Source organism: Nansenia antarctica, assembly GCF_963989245.1.
Source record: "Nansenia antarctica genome assembly, chromosome: 12".
Lineage (NCBI taxonomy): Eukaryota > Metazoa > Chordata > Actinopteri > Argentiniformes > Microstomatidae > Nansenia > Nansenia antarctica.
In genome coordinates, this window is record NC_137682.1 from 2559920 (window position 1) to 2581278 (window position 21359).

The following is a 21359-nucleotide window of genomic DNA, read 5'->3' on the forward strand; positions in this document are numbered from 1 at the left end:
CAGAGATGAGCCTTAGAGGAAGATGAGATACAGAGATGAGCCTTAGAGGAAGTTGAGACACAGAGATGAGCCTTAGAGGAAGTTGAGACACAGAGATGAGCCTTAGAGGAAGTTGAGATACAGAGATGAGCCTTAGAGGAAGTTGATACACAGAGATGAGCCTTACAGGAAGTTGATACACAGAGATGAGCCTTAGAGGAAGTTGAGACACAGAGATGAGCCTTAGAGGAAGTTGAGACACAGAGATGAGCCTTAGAGGAAGTTGATACACAGAGATGAGCCTTAGAGGAAGTTCATACACAGAGATGGGCCTTAGAGGAAGTTGAGACACAGAGATGAGCCTTAGAGGAAGTTGAGACACAGAGATGAGCCTTAGAGGAAGTTGAGATACAGAGATGAGCCTTACAGGAAGTTGAGACACACAGAGATGAGCCTTACAGGAAGTTGAGACACACAGAGATGAGCCTTACAGGAAGTTGATACACACAGAGATGAGCCTTAGAGGAAGTTGATACACAGAGATGAGCCTTAGAGGAAGTTGAGATACAGAGATGAGCCTTAGAGGAAGTTGATACACAGAGATGAGCCTTAGAGGAAGTTGAGACACAGAGATGAGCCTTAGAGGAAGTTCATACACAGAGATGGGCCTTAGAGGAAGTTGAGACACAGAGATGAGCCTTAGAGGAAGTTCATACACAGAGATGGGCCTTAGAGGAAGTTGAGACACAGAGATGAGCCTTAGAGGAAGTTCATACACAGAGATGGGCCTTAGAGGAAGTTGAGACACAGAGATGAGCCTTAGAGGAAGTTGATACACAGAGATGAGCCTTAGAGGAAGTTGATACACAGAGATGAGCCTTACAGGAAGTTGATACTCAGAGATGAGCCTTACAGGAAGTTGATACTCAGAGATGAGCCTTAGAGGAAGTTGATACTCAGAGATGAGCCTTACAGGAAGTTGATACTCAGAGATGAGCCTTACAGGAAGTTCCAGGGTATGATGAGGAAATACACCATTGTGTCTTCCTGAATAGTAAATAAAGGGATGTTTGAGGTGCTATAAGAAAGGGCTGTCAATGTACCAGGGGAGGCTGGTGGAGGTAGACATGGAATGCATGGAATGGAATGAGGAATGGTATCAAACATTCTGATTCCGTTCCATGCATTATAAGGAGCCCGCCCTCAGATTTCCACCTCCACCAGCCTCCCCTGCATTACAATGAGTGAAGAGGCTGTGGCGCAGGAGGTAGAGCCGCCGTCTAATGATCGCAAGGTTGGCAGATCGGCGGTTCATCGGCTGGCCACATGTCGAAGTGTCCTTGGGCAAGACACTGAACCCCAAATTGCTCCCAGTGAGCGGGCCAGCGCCTTGCATGGTAGCTTGCCGCCATTGGTGTGTGAATGTGTGTGTGAATGAGAGGCCGTTGTAAAGCGCTTAAAAATAAAGGTGCTATATAAATAAGTGCTGTCCATTTACGAAGAGGCTCTTACCTATAGAAATAGTTTGTATTTCTAGAAATAAATAACATTATAATAAATTCTATGCATATCTTCTAGAAAAAATAATCTAATTAATTTAATTTCTATGTTATTGCCACTATTACTGCCAGAGAAATTGATTTACACATAAAAGAGCCTTTACACATGTGAATAATTCCCACTGTTGTGCCATGTAATGCAATACTGTATAATGTGTAATAATATATTTTCAGATATATACAGCTCTGGAAAAATTAAGAGACCACTGCAAAATTATCAGTTTCTCTGGTTTTACTGTATATATGCTTGTTATTAAATAACAATACATACAATGCATACAAAAATGTTGTTATAAAGAGATTAATATATTTTTTTCTATTCTGATTCTGAATACATTGTAGAGACTACACGTACACATCAAATGGTGTGTGAGGTTATAGTAACCGCTTCTGATAACCTTTGATGAATTAGGGCATTGATGAATATTTGCTGGAGCACATAATAATGTTTAATGAAGAAATTACAATGCTGTGTACAGGATATGTGTCTGTGAATGTAAAAATGTGTTACTTTCAGGATGAAGTTCAACAAAATCATGTGAATGCCTTTATTAATAAACATTATTTGAAGCGATAATTCACTTATTAGCAACTATGAACACAATACATTTGTGACTATTTAAAAGCTTTCATTTCAGTTTCCTACACGCAGGATGGACGGTGGAATTCCCCCCCGCCCCCTTTGAAGCCACGCCTACAAACCACTATTGGCCAACCACATCCCTTTTAAACTTTCCTCGCTCATGATTGGTCTTCATCATTGTCTGTCTCCTCGCTTCCTGTTTTGGGGCGTGGGCTTATCATATCGGTGCAAAGCGTTGAGTTGGGGGAAATATTGACTCCTGTTCATAAAGTTCATAATAAAGTTGGTAAGTTAAGTGCTTATGTTATGTTAACTTGATCAAAACCCAAATCCTATGCAATTATATTCGTGTTGTTGGTGTGTTAAACCGAGAGTGTCATCCGTTTGGTTTTGTCACGGTTTTCTGTACTTTTATCAGTCATTATAATTATAATTATAATTATTATTATTATTATTATTAAGTCATAGGCTTGAAAAGGTAACCATTGTATTTGTAGTCCTTCATAATCACTTGTATGTGTTTTATAGTCATTTACAAGTAGGCTAATAGTAGGCCTGAAAGAAAGAATCGCCAGGTAGACAAAGTGCGTTGATCTGATCTGCGGAAATGTTCATGCATGGTTGGAAATGTGTCCTTAGCTTACTAGGCCCATAACTCTCTAGGATCTTACCTTTGCACCTGTTGAACCTACCTAACTTTATGACTAAAAGACTAAATGCTGCTTATTAGTTGAATAATTCACCTACCTGCTCGTTCCTGTTTAGCACCTAGGTGAGTCTGATGGACAGATGCTGGGTGCCCTTTCTACAAGACAAGGCAGCACCTTATAAGGATTTAAGGAGGTAGACACACACACACACACACACACACACACACACACACACAATGTCTGGAGCCCAGGAACAACACAGGAGCAGGCGGCGACCCCCGCAGAAGATGTATCTGATCGCATCTGACCTGAAGGTCCAGGACCATCTGGAGGGTCCCATCCGGTTACTGCAGGGGAACATCTGTCAGGAGCAAGATGGGGGCAGGGGAAGGGGAGACCCTCACCTGTGGGTGAAGGTAAGATTTGGGGGATCTCAAACCCCCTCCATTCATACTCAAGATTCAAGATTCAAGATTGCTTTATTGTCTGTCACACAGTGACAGAAATTCTCCTTTGACAGGCTTTGTGCAGTTCATGAATACAGTTTCCACATTAAAAACACACATAGGTCACATACATTAATACATACAATAAAAACAGACAGATATAACAGTGTTTATAAAATGTAGTGCCTATTTAAAAAGTCCAGTCCTTTAAAAATAATAGTAAAAAAACAGTATTATGATTTAAAAAGCTAGCATGTTGTGGTTTAAAAGAAAAACAATGCGCTTCCTATTTTAAAATGTCCCCTCTCTCCTCTACTCCAATATCTCCATATGCCCTCCTAGAATACACAGGATTTCTCAATCCTCTCTTCAATAATAATCTTTCCTATTCTCTCACATTTCAATAATCTGTCCTCCCTCTCTCCATCCATCTCTCCTTCCCTCCCTCTCTCTCTCTCTTTATCCCCCTCTCAGGTATTAGATTATGGTATTATGGTCAAGATTGACAAGCAGTTTCTAATCGAGGTGCCCAGCGATCTGAGTGGCCTATTGGAGCCTGTGTCTGATCCAGAGTCCCGCCTTAAGATGCTCGGCAACCCCAGGCAGCTTCAGCGATTGGCCGGCTTGCCGCTGGGCACGCCCCTGTGGGTCCAGCTAGGCCAACCGGGGGAGATGGCCGAGGCGGAGCTGAGGTACCGTGGACCACTGACCAGAGGAAGCAGCGCTGTGTTATTTGGGGTCCAGCTTAAGGTAACCATTGTATTTGTAGTCCCTCATAATGATTTGTATTTGTAGTCATTTACAAGTAATAGTAGGGCTGAATCCTAATTTCCATGCAAGGGCCGCTGCAACTAATAATTATTTTGTCATTGATTAATCTGTAGATTAATCCGTTCCCAAACAAAACCGCAGTTTTTTGGTTAACCCGGATTCAAAAAATGACATTGTTGTTGTAGGGTTTGATGTGTTTGCCGTGGTTGAAAAAAACGAGTCAGGGTCACTACTGTACGAGTCTGAGAGAACAACAGAGACTTCGGTTGCAGTGAAAACACAGAGTGTCAGAGTTTTAATCAAAGTTTTCTTTTTTGCAAACTAGCAGGGCGGAGCGGAGCCCCATAGGCCATACTGTGGTCAAAACATCTGCGTGAAACCCCCATACGTCACAACTGCAACTCAGGGCGCTTAGGTGGCGTAGCGGGTTAAGTGTTGACCATGTAACCGCAGGGTTAGATTCCGGCCAGGGACATATCCTGCATGTCATCCCTCCTCTCTCTCTCACCCATCCTTCCTGTCTAAATCTCTACTGTATCTGTCAATAAAAAAAATATGAGTGGGACTGCCCCACTCAGAAAAAATAACTTTAAAAAAAACAACAACTGCAACTCAGCCTTAGGCCTAGGCTACACAACGACAAAACAACAACGAGACGCAATTTTCGATCTCTGGCCACACAAGCGTTTTCTCATCGTCGCGCAAAAGAATCTCTGGCCACATGGAACCGCGTATTCAGGTACACTGGGCATGCGCGTTATTGGTAGACCCAGAAAATGATTAAATATAAGTGAGACAGCACTGTAAAATAATAGAAATTCATTAATTTTCATTCATTCGGTAATCAGTAGTATTGTCAACTCCCGATCAATCTTCTCTCCACTTACATTACGTCTGCATCCAAGATATGGCATGTATACGTTATTCATCTGTGTACATTTAGCTTGTATAAAAAGAGCTGATGCATAATAAACTTATCAAGTGTAGGCTATTTATAGCACAAGACTTGCGCTGAATGGTTGGGTCGCACGCAATGGGCACATACATCAATCGATCACTTTATTTATACAGCATATGGATGTTACGTGCCTAATGCTAGACCTTTGATGCGTGCACTTGTTATTTGCGGCTTTCATCATTTTATTTAGCCTATATAGCACAAGTCATGCATTGAATGTAACCAAGTGCTGAACAGTATTAAGTAAACCACAATACATCTAACTCAGACTTTCATGTAAATAATGTGTTGATGTCAATTCGTGAGTTTAGAATTCTAAGGTTCTATCTCCGTTTAGAATGATAAGGTTCTATCTCTGTTTAGAATTATACGGTTCTATCTCCGTTTAGAATGATAAGGTTCTATCTCCGTTTAGAATGATAAGGTTCTATCTCCGTTTAGGGCAGTTCAGAGATATTGAGCGTCAAAGTTTTTACATTCCATTATGTTCTGTGAGATGGAACCTTTGTATTTTATGAATTACAAGCAAAAAAATGTCAACATTTAAAAAAATAACACCACACAGGCATTAATAAACACCTAATGGATCAGATTATGTAAAAAAACTAAATTTTGACAAAAATGGAGATAGAACCTTATAATATAAACGTCACGAATTGGAGATTCATTTTCTCTCTCTCTCTCTCTCTCTCTCTCTCTCTCTCTCTCTCTCTCTCTCTCTCTCTCTCTCAGGGCTCAGGGATGGGGAGAGGGACCAGTAACGGCTCCTACAAAGGCCACCAGCTCTTCCTCTGCCCTGAGGCCTGCGCCCTCTTCCTCCCAGCCAATCATATCACACTTCCCCGCCTGTCCCGTGTCCATACTGACCATCCCGACCGAGACCGAGAGCGAGAAAGAGAAAGGGACCAGTTCAACAACCATCAACATAACAACAACAGTCACCATAACAACCAACACCACAACCATCAATCAAACCGCAACCACAACCACAACCACAACCAGCCGCCGCCCGGTCATTTGCTCCCCCGCACGGCAGAATTGGCGCCTACGTCCGCCCCGGTCCCTGCTGTCCGAAGCCCCGCGTCGCCCCCTCCCCTCCAGGTGGGCCAGAGGGTCTGCTTCCCCCTGGAGGACACCATCCACGGGGGAGAGGTGCGCTACTGTGGGCCCCTGCCTGGTCGGGCCTCCTCTGGGATGTACGTGGGAATCCTGCTGGTCAGTAATCTGGAGGTCGTTGCTTGTATGAATTATGAATAACACCCCTAGTTAATGTGTTATATGTGGACAGGCACCATTCATTTGACATGTTCGTTTGCATAATGTACGTACTAGTATACAATCTGTGCGGAAGCATGTTTGCGAGTGTTCATCTCGTGTGTGTGTGTGTGTGTGTGTGTGTGTGTGTTAATGTACAGGATAGTGCGGTGGGTAACTGGGATGGTTCCTATAAGGGAGAGAAGCTGTGCTCCATCCCCTCTCCCCTATATGGACACATGCTGCCTATCTCCAAGGTGTCTCCAGGTAGGACCCGCTTTCAGACCCAGTTCAGTTTTACCACGTTGTGAGTTTAGAATGATAAGGTTCTATCTCCGTTTAGGGTAGTTCAGAGATATTGAGCGTCAACGTTTTTACATTCCATTATGTTTTGTGAGATGGAACCTTTGTATTTTATGAATTACTAACTCAAAAATGTCAACATTTTTAAAAATAACACCACACAGGCATTAATAAACACCTAATGGATCAGATTATGTAAAAAAACTCAGTTTTGACCAAAAATTGAGATAGAACCTTATAATTCTAACGTCACGATGTGTCGTTGAGGGTGAGATGAGGGTGAGATGAGGGTCTTCTGACTGATATGTTGACAGTGTTCTCCAGTTTTGTCCTTTTCTAATATGTTAACAGTATGTAAGGAAAGAAAATCTTAAGAGGGCCAGCCAGATTATGTCAACTTCCTCCCTGAATATTTTGGATGGAGCAATGATTTATTTGTAACCCATGTTGTCCTCCTTTCATCCCCTCCTCCTGGTCCTGGCTTGACTTCCATGGCCCTCTCTCCCTCCTCCCTCTACCCACAGAACCAAAGTCCCACCGCCACCCTCCACCCCTCCTCAACCTCAAACCGGCCCTAAAACCCACCCAGCCGCCCGCTCCTAAAACTCCCCCCATAAGCCCACCTAGCTCCGCCCCCAAGATGGCTCTGATGCCCCCTCAGCTCCTCTCTGCCAAACTGGCCCTGAAACCTCCGCCCCCACTTCTCCCCAAACCGACCCACAAACCCCTGCCACCGACCCCTCCCGCCAACAAACCCCAAGCCCTCCTGCCCTCTCCACTAACAGTCACGGACCAACCGCCACAGCCCTCGAACGGTGCGCCTGCCCCTCCCTCTCCTCTGAAGTCTCCGGGTCGAGGTGGTGATGATGCTGAGGAGAACGGGGACGCGGGGTTGGAGTTTGAGTTGGAGGTGGGGTCGATGGTGGAGGTAAACGACCCGCCCCTGTTTGGAGTGATTCGCTGGATCGGGAGGATCGGCGGCGTCCCAGAGCGGGTGGCGGGAATCGAGCTGGTACGGTAACTCTGTCACTGCCCCTCGGGCTCATGGTGTCAGTGCATCTCTGCGTTTAGTTGTTTGTCTGCAGCCGTCTGTACGCTACGGAGCCCCCCTGGGGTCACATGGTAGAATTTTTTTTTTTTATGTGTGAATCCGTTCCCTCGGTTTAGTAATTCGTTATGGTTAGGGTTAGGGTTAGACCCTACGAGCCAGAAGGATCGCAAGGATTCTAACCCTAACCCTAACCCTAACGAATTACTAAACCGAGGGAACGAATTACTAAACCGAGGGAACGGATTCACGCATCAAATAATTTTTTTCTACCATGTGACCCCAGGGGGCTCCGTAGTATGCTAACTCACTACTTGAGATGAAGTAAACACTTGTACATTTTAGAGTTGAAATCGACGAAGCTAGAACCTTTCGTCCTTAATTCTTGTCTAATCGAAAGTCTAATCTAATTGATCTGAGGTGTTTTGGTTACAGAGACAAACGTAGACACAGCTCCTCTGTAGCTTGGCTATGACCTTTAACATGCCTCTCTCTCTCTCAGGACCAGGAGTTGACTGCTGTCTCTATGACCTTTAACCTTACCTGTATAATGTAACCTGTCTCTCTCTCTCTCTCTCTCTCTCTCTCTCTCTCTCTCTCAGGACCAGGAGTTGACTGCTGGCACAGACGGCAGTTACCTTGGCGAACGCCATTTCCGTTGCCCTAGCAACAAGGGGCTGTTTGTCAAACTCCGCAACTGTAGGCGGGACTCCAGGTTCCCCGCCCCCGAGACGCCTGTCAACCAGGTGGAGAGGTGCAACTCCATTGGTGTGTGTTTATGTCTGTGTGTGTGTGTGTGTTTATGTGTGTGTGTGTGTGTGTGTGTGTTTGTGTGTATCTGTGTATTTTGTCTCTCAGTATATACAGCCTTGCACATTTCTATGTATGTATGCATTTGGTATTTATGTCCCATGCATTGTGTGTGTGTGTGTGTGTGCGGATGTGCATGTGCATGTGTACAAAATGTGTACATTTGCCTCCACGCACAGTCTCTAACCCCCCCCCCTCTCCTCGGCAGCGTTTGCAGAGTGGGGCAGCGAGCGCGTGGAGGAGCACACCCCCCCGGTGGAGGGGGAGGAGGCCAGGGAGGTGTACCAAGGGTGGAAGAGGGGCATCCAGGGGCACCTCAACTCCTGTTACCTGGACGCATCACTCTTCAGGTGCTTCTACACCTCCACCTGCAACACCTCACCCTCTCACTCCTGGTGACTCTTATGTCACATTAGAAAAGAATAATAAGGGGCGCTTAGGTGGCGTAGTGGGTTAAGCGCTGACCATGTAACCGCAGGGCCGGGGACATATCCTGCATGTCATCCCTCCTCTCTCTCTCACCCATCCTTCCTGTCATAATCTATATTATATCTGTCATTAAAAAGACAAATATGAGTGGGACTGCCACTCAGAAAAAATTACTTAAAATTACTTAAAATTACTTAAAATTACTTAATAATAATAATAATAATAATAATAATAATAAATAAATGGTTAAAGTTGAGGAACTGATGAAGTGAATTCAAGATTTAGAGAGAAAAAAGTAAAAGAAAGTGGAATGTGTTATTTTGCGTTGTATTTATGCATGCGATACAGACAGTTAAACCGACAGTTAGACAACAGAGTTTGTGGGAAAATATGTTGGGAGGTCGGTTTGTTTAGTTGTAGGTGGTTGTCTTATATCTTATATAAGGAAAAGGAATACTTTGCTCTGTGTCGATTTTGATGCCTGTCTCCCTCCTCTCCTCTCGTCTCTCTCTCTCTCCTCTCGCCTCTCTCTCTCTCTCTCTCCCCCTCCCCTCCTCTCTCTCTCTCTCTCCCCCCTCCCCTCCCCCCTCCCTCTCTCTCAGTCTGTTCTCATGTTGTAGTTCAGTAGACTGGGTGCTGCTGTGTCCCTCAGAGCTCCAGGACGGCGCCCACTGTGGTCAGGCTCAGGACCTGCTGCGCTGTGAGATAGTCAACCCCCTCCGCAGGTGTGTGCGTGTGCGTGTGTGTGCGTGTGTGTGTGTGTGTGTTTTACACCCACTGTATACTTTAAGGTGTACAGTAGCAACACTTATGGTAAATGTAACATTTAGTTTGTTTTGATGTTTAATCTTGTACAGGGTATCCGCGGTGTCTTGAAAAGTATTAAAAGTTGATAAATAAATTTTGGGAAAATCAAGACCCTTAATAAGTATTACAAAGTCTTATCACGATGAATTTTGTAGGTATTTCTCTGAATTCGACTCTGTCCAAAGAGTTTGAGTAAAAGTTTGTGAATTTATTAGTTTTATTAATAAACAAAGATGAACCGGAAATTCTGTTGTATGACAGTGGTCTAGTCTATTGCAAACTAAAACTGTTAAGTTAAAGGTGTCACTGATGTAAAATGAAAAATATTGACAAGGTCTTTAAAAAGTCTTAGAAAGGTATTGAAATTAACCTCCAGATTCCTGTATATACCCTGAGTAGGTAACATAGACACGGCTGTTCTAGTGTCAACTGTCACTTAGATCCAACTGTCACTTAGATCCAACTGTCACTTTCAAATTAACCTCAAGATTCCTGTATATACCCTGATGTCTATCCTGCAGGTTTGGTTATGTGTGTGCCAGTAAGACCATGGCTCTGAGGCGGCTGCTGGAGGCTGAGAGTAGCGACAAGGGCTTCACTAACCAGGAGAAAGGTGTGTGTGTGTGTGTGTGTGTGTGTGTGTGTGTGTGTGTGTGTGTGTCTGTCGTTAAAGCAGTGCTTATGGTGTGGTGAGACTGGAGAAAGGTGTGTGTGTGTGTGTGTGTGTGTGTTGTTAAAGCAGTGTTTATGGTGTGGTGAGACTGTTGTTAAAGAGGCAGACGTGTCGTTGTGTTGTCGTCAGACCCAGAGGAGTTCCTCAACAAACTGTTCCAGCTGCTCCGTGTCGAGCCTCTCCTGAAGATCAGGTACACGCACAGACACACACACACACAGCCTCTCCTGAAGATCAGGTCAACACATGCACGGATATATACACGCACACACACACACACACACACACACACACAGCCTCTCCTGAAGATCAGGTCAACACACACACACACACACACACACACACACACACACACTCTCTCTGTAACATGTCCTCCTCTCTCCCTCTACATCAGGTCGATGAGCCAGCAGCCTCAGGAGTGTTACCTGTACCAGCTCTTCCCTCCCTCCATCCCCTCCCTCTCTCCCTCCTCCCCGGTCCCTCTCTCCCCCTCCCTCTCTCCCGTCTCTCTCTCCGCCCCGGCGCTCATGAGGGTGGCCAGCGTCCAGGCCCTGCTGGAGACCTCCTTCCTCCACGCTGGACTCAAGTTTGCAGAAGTAACAGACACACACACACACGCACACATCCCTCAGTCAGTCACACACACACACACACACACACACACACACACATCCCTCAGTCAGTCACACACACACACGCACACATCCCTCAGTCAGTCACACACACACACGCACACATCCCTCAGTCAGTCACACACACACACACATACACACACACACACACACACACACATCGCTCAGTCAGTCAGTCACACATTCACACATACACACACACACACACACACACACACATCCCTCAGTCAGTCAGTCACACATACACACACACACACACACACATCCCTCAGTCAGTCAGTCACACACACACACACACACACACACACACACATCCCTCAGTCAGTCAGTCACACACACACACACACACACATCCCTCAGTCAGTCAGTCACACACACACACACACACACACACACACACACACACCTCAGTCAGTCCCACACTGGGGACACTCCATCCTTTAAGAACCGCTGTCCTAGGGGATAATAAAGATGCTCACACTTACCTGTGTGTGTGATGATCTGGTGTCCCCTCCCCCTCCCCCTCCCCAGGCCCCCTCCTGCCTCCCTCTCCTCATGCCCAGGTTTGGGAAAGACTTCAAGATGTTTGACGCCATCTTGCCCTCCCTCACCATCGACATCACAGACCTGCTGGACGACAGTAAGACCTCTGGGGCGTTACCATGGTGACGTATATTTAAGCAATATCACACGAGAGGGAGTGTGTTATACTGAATATCAGCCGTGCACTCCCTCTCGTGTGATATTGCTTTTATACAACAGTTCTACAGCGCGATTTATTAGTTAACAGTAATAAGCGACAACAGATTACGATTTGTTTGTTTATTTAATCGTAAAAATAAACAAAAAATAGTTCCGCAACTGAACTTCAAACGGACTGTTGCCTAGTAACCTGAACACAAACATGTAGTCTAATTAACGGTCATTTAGTAGAACATCTGTGCGGCGGAGTGATACATATAGTTAAAGGTCCCAGTGCTGTTATACTGTATATCAGCACTCATGGAATGCCTCTTGTCCAATCAAATTACTTGGTCGGAACTAACTGTTGTATAATGAACCGTAATAATGCCTGCCATATCTCACTATGTCTGTGTCTGTTTCTTTCTCCCCCCCCCCCCCCCCCCCCTTAGCTCTGAGACAGTGTAGTATTTGCCAAGCAGTGGCTGAGTGGGAGTGTCTACAGTGTTATGAAGACCTAGACATCACACCTGGCCGACTCAAACAATACTGCCACACCTGCAACACTCAGGTATCTCACCTCTCTCCCCATGGACTTTATCAATCAATCAATCAATCAATCAATCAATCAAACAAAGTTTATTTACTGTATATAGCCTTTATTTACGAGACCAAAAATTGGGTGACCGAAATGATCAGTTTCTCTGGTTTTACTATTTATAGGTATGTGTTTGAGTAAAAGGAACATTTCTGTTTTATTCTGTAAACTACTGACAACATTTCTCCCATATTCCAAATAAACATATTGTCATTTAGAGTATTTACTGTATTTGCAGAAAATGACATCTGGTCAAAATAACAGAAAAGATGCAGTGTTTTCAGACCTGGAATAATGCAAAGAAAACACAATACTAATGTTTTAACTTAGGAAGAGTTCAGAAATCAATATTTGATGAAATGTTGCTTGACTTGGCTTTTATTTGATGGCTTGTGGCCATCCATCTTCCTCTTGATCACATTCCAGAGATTTACAAGTGGGACTGGCCCACTCAGAGAAAATCACTTTTAAAAGAAATCAAAAAAAATAGTTAATGTAATTTTTGAATTAATATCTTTGTTTTTATACATGAACTATTATCCTAGCAAAGGGTCTGAATACTTATGTACATATTTCTGTATTTAAATTTTAATACATTTACAGAAATCTCTAAAAAAGTGTTTTCATTTTGTCATTCTGAGGTGTCCATTTTCAACTGAGTCTATAACGCAACAAAATCTGGAAAAATACTGAATGCTTTCCGAAGGCACTGTACATAAACAATGAATACATAGAAACCTTCTCTGGCCATTTATATCTGGTAGCACCATGCAGACAGACAGTACTGTTCTTCTCATCACATTTCATCTCACTTCTCTGTTTATTTCTGTCTGGATATTTATCTCCCTCTATCCCTCCCTCCCTTCCTCACTCTCTCCAACCCTCTTGCTCCAATCCTCCCTCCCTCTCTCTGTCCTTCCATCCCTCTCTCTCTCTGTCCTTCCATCCCTCTCTCTCTCTCTGTCCTTCCATCTCTCTCTCTCTCTCTGTCCTTCCATCTCTCTCTCTCTCTCTGTCCTTCCATCTCTCTCTCTCTCTCTCTGTGTCCTTCCATCTCTCTCTCTCTCTCTCTCTCTCTGTCCTTCCATCTCTCTCTCTGTCCATCCATCCCTCTCTCTGTCCTTCCATCCCTCTCTCTCTCTTTCCTTCCATCCCTCTCGCTCTCTGTCCTTCCATCTCTCTCTCTCTCTGTCCTTCCATCTCTCTCTCTCTCTCTGTCCTTCCATCTCTCTCTCTCTCTCTCTCTCTCTCTGTCCTTCCATCTCTCTCTCTCTGTCCATCCATCCCTCTCTCTGTCCTTCCCTCCCTCTCTCTGTCCTTCCATCCCTCTCTCTGTCCTTCCATCCCTCTCTCTGTCCTTCCATCCCTCTCTCTGTCTTTCCATCCCTCTCTCTGTCCTTCCCTCCCTCTCTCTGTCCTCTCCTCCCTCTCTCTGTCCTTCCATCCCTCTCTCTGTCCTTCCATCCCTCTCTCTGTCCTTCCATCCCTCTCTCTGTCCTTCCATCCCTCCCTCTCTGTCCTTCCATCTCTCTCTCTGTCCATCCATCCCTCTCTCTGTCCTTCCATCCCTCTCCTCCCTCTCTCTGTCCTTCCATCCCTCTCCTCCCTCTCTCTGTCCTTCCCTCCCTCTCTCTGTCCTTCCATCCCTGTCCTCCCTCTCTCTGTCCTTCCCTCCCTCTCTCTGTCCTTCCATCCCTCTCTCTGTCCTTCCATCCCTCCCTCTCTGTCCTTCCATCCCTCTCCTCTCCCTCTCTCTGTCCTCTCCTCCCTCTCTCTGTCCCTCCCTCCCCCTCCCCCAGGTGCACAGCCACAGGAAGAGGCTGTCTCACAGCCCAGGTCAGGTGAGCGTACCTGGGGGCCCGTGGACCGGCCCCCTGCACGGCACTCGTCAGCGATTGGCCCTCTTCGCCGTGACCTGCATCGAGACCAGCCACTACGTCAGCTTCGTCAAGCACGGCCCTCGCCCCACAGACTGGCTGTTCTTTGACAGTATGGCTGACAGGGAAGGTGAGGAATGGACTTTTTTCAATTTCTCAGTCTGCTAAAAGCAATGTAGAGTATCTTCAATTCAATTCAATTCAATTCAACTTTATTCACCATGTGCAGTGCACTAGGAACATGATTTGGTATTCTACCATACTAAACAAGCTACAGTACACACAACAACAACACGACAATACTCAAGACAAATTATACAGTACCAATATGAGTGGATATTATGAATAAATATTCTGAACAACTAAGTGCAAGAACATGTAAAGTGCAAGGTGCAATGATCAGCAGTTATTGAGGAGGGCTGTGGCTTTGGGGAAGAAACTGTTCAAGTGGTGTGATGTTTTCCATCTTCCATATGATCGAGTACAAAATATTTAAAATGTTTTACTCTTCTTTACCCATTTCTATTATTTTGTTTTATTTTGTTCCAGTTTAACACATAATTGAAATCCTATAATATTTCGTGAGGTTAGAATGATAAGGTTCTATCTCCGTTTAGGGTAGTTCAGAGATATCGAGCGTCAATGTTTTTACATTCCATTATGTTCTGTGAGATGGAACCTTTGTATTTTATTAATTACTAACTCAAAAATGTCAACATTTTAAAAATAACACTACACAGGCGTTAATAAACACCTCAGATTACGTAAAAAAAAACTAAATTTTGACAAAACTGGAGATAGAACCTTATAATTCTAACGTCACGAATTGCTGTGTACTGTCTTTTGATACAGGTGGGGAGAATGGCTTCAACATCCCCCAGGTGAGGGCGTGTCCAGAGGTGGGGCGCTACCTGAGCCTATCGGAGGAGGAGTTGAGTAGGGTGGACCCCGCCTCCTTAAGGGAGCCTGCCCGCCGTCTGCTGTGTGACGCCTACATGTGTCTCTACCATAGCCCTGCACTGAGCCTATACAAGTGATACACACACACACACACACACACAACGAATACACTTGTGTAGCAACAATGCATCTCTCTAGTGAGTGACACGTAACTATAACAACCACTGCCGAAATGACACAAACATACGCATAAAACCTTTTTGCACTCGTTTCAGTTTCTTTTACTTTTCATCCTTTTGTATCCTTGTACATGAGAATTTCACTTCCAATTGTGTGTTGGCTACAATGAATGCATTGCATAAAATGTTTTTCACATGTAGAGTTGTTAATACATTTTATATTACACCCAAGTTGTTGATAATACTTGTTCCACATGATTTATTTTATTAAATGAATATTTGCAGAATATTATTGGAACATGGAATATTAAACAGATTATAATGAAATATGAAACGTGTGGTGTTGTCAATGGCAATTTGTGTTGCGATGTTATTTTGCCATGGAAAAGCCAGGTATTCCATCAAACTCGCTAAAGAAAAATCCAGGCTTATTCTATCAAGTCTCGCGATGTTTATCAGAACAACCCAAGCTTATTTTGATAAATCTCACGAGATGTATCGAAAACAAGCCTGGATGTTCCTTTAGCGACGTTGATGGAATACCCCCCAGGTCACTTGCACTCCAGTACCGGTAGGGGGCAGCACACACAACTACAACAGCAGGAAGTTGAAACGTCATCACTGTGCGCCTGACTGTTTTAGCTCGTCGATGCAAGCTGTGTTTAGCACATTTCTGTGATTATTTTCAGGATTATCCCGTTATTCATTACTAATCCCGTATAACAATAACATTAAACACATCTTAACACTATTCGGATCGTTTCTATAAGGTAAGGACTAATGCATGTCATAATCTTCATCCTCAAATGTTGTCTAGACCTCAGAGCTGAGCTGGCCTGGTGCATTGTAGATATGCTAGACAGCTGATTAGCTAGTTAGCAATGATCTCAACCAACCTCCATGTTGTAATCAGTAGATCTTAGTGCTTGATATAATAGAATAGACTTTATTGTCCTTGTACAGTTGCCTTATACAATGACAGTGATAGTCATACAGATACAGATCATATGATAGTGATGATAGTGGTTCTTCTGAAGGTGCAAAAACAGAAAACATGTTCACATATTCACAAACATATACACATATAACATATCACAAATATTACACACTAGACAATTAAAAAGCGAAAATGCTATAAAAGCAAGCTAAAAGACATGAGGTCAGTGGTGTTTTAATACTATAATAATACTGTAAAAATGTATAAATAGGCACTTAGAATAGAGTTATTGCACATTTCTATTGCACTTTTTCCCCTGAAGATAAATGAAAGATTGATGAAGCTTACAGTAGAATCAGCTGATGATCCTCTCTGTTGTCTGGGGTTTCATTGGGAGCCTGACACTTACAGGTGCAACACAAAAACTTAGAATATCGTGCAAAAGTCCATTCATTTCAGTAATTCAACTTAAAGGGTTAAACTTAAATATGATATAGACTCATTGCATTGTACATATGCATGATTATACTTTTCAGAGGGCTGACATTTCTGTATTTAAAATCATTTTCTTATTGATTTCATGTAATATTAAACATTTCTGAGATATTTAATTTGGGGTTTTCATAAGCTGTAAGGCCATAATCATCACATTTATAACAAATAAAGGCTTTAAATATCTCGCTTTGCGTGTAATGAGTCTATATAATATCTAAGTTTAACCCTTTAAGTTGAATTACTGAAATAAATGAACTTTTGCACGATATTAAAAAAAATTGAGTTGCACCTGTAACTCTGTGTAGTAGTAGGGTAAACTAAAGTGTCTTGGTTGTCGTTGTCACCGGTTGCAAGTAACTGACGGCTGCTTAGCTACTCTCTGTTGTTCCTCCTCTCACTTTGCAGCATCTGGGATCTCTTTGCGGTTGATCAGCGGCGTGCAAGGTTGCCATGGCGTCTCCTGGGGGACAAGGTGGAGGGGCGCTGTCCACGAGAGGGGCGGGTGGAGCCAGGAGGATGAAATGGGCTCTGGAGCTGAGCTTGGGCAACACCAGGTGAGGGTTAAAGCCTAAAGTTGACCTGACCTTATGTGACAGGCTGCAGGGTGTGAACCAGGGTCTCCCTAATCACAATAGTGTGTTTCTAAATCACCTCCACTAGACATACAGGGTCAGGTGGTGTATTGTCATACAGGCTGATACTATGAGAGGGTGCACCACAAGCAATCACATTTATTTGCATAAAAAAACTACGGAGCCCCCCTGGGGTCACATGGTAGAAAAATGTTGATATGTGAATCTGTTCCCTCGGTTTAGTAATTCGTTCCCTCGGTTTAGTAATTCGTTAGGGTTAGGGTTAGGCCCTACGAGCCAGAACGATCGCAAGGATTCTAACCCTAACCCTTGCGATCGTTCTGGCTCGTAGGGCCTAACCCTAACGAATTACTAAACCGAGGGAACGGATTCACACATCAAATATATTTTTTTCTACCATGTGACCCCAGGGGGTCAGAAAAGTTCTGTCACAAAGCACAAGAAGATAATGGGTCTACCTTTATTGTCCTTGTCTGCTAGGGGCCGTGAGAACAGACAGGGGGGGCAGGGGGACGTGGTGTACCCTATCGGATACTCAGACAAACCCGTCCCCGACACCAGCGTCCAGGAGACAGACAGGAACCTGGTGGAGAAGGTAAGACGTTGGACATCAGACAGGCATGCTCAGTGAAAGTGTTCAAAACCAAGTTGAAGACCCACCTGTTTTCTGTTGTCTATATGTCATAGCTTGTGTATGTGTGCTGTGAAATTATGTGTGTTTTAAAATTTAAATAGCTGTTTTAAATTGTCGCTTACCTATTGTAAAGCACTTTGACGTAAAGCGCTATACAAATAAAGTGATTATTATTATTATTATTATTATGATTATTATTATTATTAAGACGTGTGTGCGCATTAACTGATGAGAAGAAAACACGTATGTACATTTGAAATATGATGGTGATATTCTGAAGCTGATGGCCAATACTCCTTCCCCCTCTCTTCTATCTCTCTCTCCCTCTTCCCCTGTCCCTCTGTCCCTCTTCCCTCTACCCCTCCCTATCCTCTCCTCTCTCCCCCTCCTCCTCTAACCTAACAGCGGTGCTGGGACGTGGCTTTGGGTCCTCTGAAGCAGATCCCCATGAATCTGTTCATCATGTACATGTCTGGCAACACCATCTCCATCTTCCCCATCATGATGGTGGCCATGATGGCCTGGAGGCCTATCCAAGCACTCATGTCCATGTCTGCCAGTGAGTAGCCTTGGCTTGTCCACTGATATGCTAGTGTCCACTATACACGTATTCGGTTGTTAAGTCTGACGTCAAACGTGACGTTTAGCAATTTCCAAGTGGAGTTGTGACCCTATAACCCAGTGGTTTTGTATAAATGAGGTTGGCTATAGCTTTTGCAGGCTAGAACCATTGACTTATGTCTATGACTACAACCAGCACATTTTTCCCTTCCTGTTTTTCAATATAAAAAACAAACCAGTTTATACAACATTTTAAACAAGTGTATAAAACATACCAGCAACAAAAAAAAAACAGACAATTCTTATTGAGGATGTTTTGTAATTCAACTATTTGATGGATCTGTTCAGGCCTTACGTGACATTATAAGTGTACTATAACCACTCCGTTCTGTCTTCAGCCTTCAAGCTCTTGGAGAGCTCCAGTCAGCAGTGGCTGCAGGGCCTGGTGTACCTGGTGGGGAACCTGCTGGGCTCAGCGTTGGCCATCTACAAATGTCAGTCTATGGGACTGCTCCCGACACACTCGTCCGATTGGCTGGCCTTCATAGAACCACCTCAGGTGAAACTTCATGGTTATTGATTGACATTTAAAAATATAAAAAAATATATATATGTTACGGTACATGTGGGAATACGGTACATGTGGGAAAACTAGGGTTAAGATTAGGTGCTAGGGTGCTACGGTTAGGGGTAGGATTAGGATTAGGGTTAGGGTTAGACATGCCAGCATGTACCAAGTCACCCTAGCACCTAACCCTAACCCTAGTTTTCCCACATGTACCGTAACATATATACTGTATATATATTCCACTTGTAAAATGAAAAGATGCAATTGGTTAAATAATATTCTTGTCTTCCCTGCAGAGGATGGAGATCATGGGTGGAGGGATGGTGTTGTGAAGAGGACAGAACACACACACACATATATATATATTAGATATGCTAATATGTTCCATTAACTATTATTAATTGAGAAGTGTAGTTTTATTTTGGTCAAATCTCCTCTACCACATCCGTTCTGCAGCTTATCTTCGTTTTGTTTTTGGAGCCCTGGAGCTTTTTATGTGTACATTTTGTTGTTTGTTTTAACTTATGAAATTTAACAAGGGATCAAATTGTAGACATGATTGGGGGACAAGTGAATCAGAACCCATCAAACAATGGAGTATTGCATTGACAGAACTGAAAGGGCCCTTTATCATATTAACTTACTCCACATGACATTAGGTTGAATTAAGATTTTGTAATTTCCTGCATTCATTTTTGTCAAATAAAAATCTGAAAACAAGTGTATGATTGATTTGTGTATGTATGCTCCCTGGGCCCTATTCCACAAAGTGCGATTAGAGACAATCGAGACTAATTTTGATAATTCCCGATAATTTCAGCTCGAGTTCCGTTCCATGAATGTGGCTTAAATAATTCGCTGCTTGGTTGCTATGCAACCAATCCTTCACGGTCTGGTTTAAGTGGGGCGGCTGTGGCGTAGGGGGTAAAGCCGCCGTCTAATGATCGCAATGTTGGCAGATCGGCGGTTCGAGCCCCGGTTGGCCACATGTCGAAGTGTCTTTGGGCAAGACACTGAACCCCAAATTGCTCCCAGTGAGCGGGCCGGTGCCTTGCCTGGTAGCTTGCCGCCATTGGTGTGTGAATGGGTGAATGAAAGGCCGCTGTAAAGCACTTTGGATAAAGGCACTATATCAGTACAGTCCATTTACCAAGTAAGATGTGTGTCAAAAAGGTCTCACAGGCTAAAACTAAATCCCGAACGACAGTTCCGTCAAGTGTCTTTTTGGAAATATTAGTTCCCACCTTTTACAAGATTGATAGATAGTTTGATAAGTGTGCTAGATAGATAGATAGTGAGTGTGCTAGATAGATATAGATAGATAGATAGTTGGATAGGTAGATAGGTAGATAGATAGATAAAAAGGTGTAAAAAGAAATAGGTATGTGTATCAACTTGCATCAACCATATCACAGTGGTGTGTTTGGTGCAGGGTTTAAGGCAGCCAGCTGGTTGACCAAAGGTTGAGCAGCAGGCTATATATAGTCATATTGTCACGATGGCATAGTGGTATTAACTGCTGCCATGGTATCAGATTGTCATTTTAAGACGGTCGTTCAAATCCCTCTTCTGACACACTTTTTTTTTTACTGCATTTCGTTGTCTGATGGAATGGAATGGAATAGACTTTATTGTCATTGCTACAGTACAGGTACCAAACAACGAAATTTAGGAGGGGTGGCTCCCCTGGTGTTAGGAAAGGGGAAAAAACACATTTTAGAAAAAGCATAAAAGCATAAAATCACAAGAAGGTAAGGAGCTGGTTTACATCAATAAAGGCTATGTACACAATCCACTGTACTATACTGCACAGATAGTCAACTAGGGTTGTCATATTGCACAAAAGTATTTTTTCACATTATTTTAAAGTGTCACAGTTTGCAGGCTTGAAAATGTACATGTACATGATGCTTGTACTCTATAACAATAAAGTTGAATCTAATCTAAAAATGTATGTATAAAATGATGGTGTAGGCTAATTTACGAGAACTGACACGATTACAATGGTGTTTGAAGCCTTTCTGACTAGTAAATGATGTTCTTAACTGGACCCTGGATTTGGCATAGATACTTTTTTCTTATGATTACTGATGGATAGATGATTCGCTTACTTAGACAAATGTATATATTGTAAATTGATTTGCATGAAGGCTTTGGTTAAATGTAAAAAAAATTTTTTAAAATTAAATCAAGTATTGAACTGGACTTGTAGCTGGCTGCCTTAACCCCTGTGCCAAACACGCCTTTGTGACGTTGATGATGGAAGTTGATTTTATTTTTATTTTTATTATTTATCTATATATATATAGCACACTATCAAACTATCTATCTATCTAGCACACAATCAAACTATCTATCAAAATATCAAATTATCTATCTATCTCGTAAAAGGTGGGAACTAATATTTCCCAAAAGACACTTCGGGATTTAGTTT

At 43.3% G+C, this 21359-nt stretch overlaps 2 protein-coding genes across 2 annotated transcripts; both read left to right on the plus strand.

The window, feature by feature from the left end:
* Positions 1 to 3007: 3007 nt before the first annotated feature.
* Positions 3008 to 15374, plus strand: cyld3 (cylindromatosis (turban tumor syndrome) 3; the record flags this gene model as incomplete). Its single annotated transcript, XM_080543139.1, has 15 exons — positions 3008 to 3187; positions 3692 to 3967; positions 5679 to 6161; positions 6362 to 6467; positions 7028 to 7515; positions 8154 to 8319; positions 8570 to 8711; positions 9393 to 9515; positions 10119 to 10210; positions 10400 to 10463; positions 10665 to 10866; positions 11434 to 11542; positions 12036 to 12154; positions 13981 to 14188; positions 14911 to 15374. The coding sequence occupies 15 exons, from the start codon at positions 3008 to 3010 to the stop codon at positions 15093 to 15095; spliced, it is 2943 nt and encodes a 980-aa protein (XP_080399265.1). The 3' UTR covers positions 15096 to 15374.
* Positions 15375 to 15766: 392 nt separating this feature from the next.
* On the plus strand, positions 15767 to 19635 carry emc4 (ER membrane protein complex subunit 4). The gene is made up of 6 exons (XM_080543451.1): positions 15767 to 15907; positions 16975 to 17123; positions 17643 to 17757; positions 18202 to 18355; positions 18756 to 18916; positions 19222 to 19635. The coding sequence occupies exons 2-6, from the start codon at positions 17020 to 17022 to the stop codon at positions 19255 to 19257; spliced, it is 570 nt and encodes a 189-aa protein (XP_080399577.1). The 5' UTR covers positions 15767 to 15907; positions 16975 to 17019; the 3' UTR covers positions 19258 to 19635.
* Positions 19636 to 21359: the final 1724 nt, after the last annotated feature.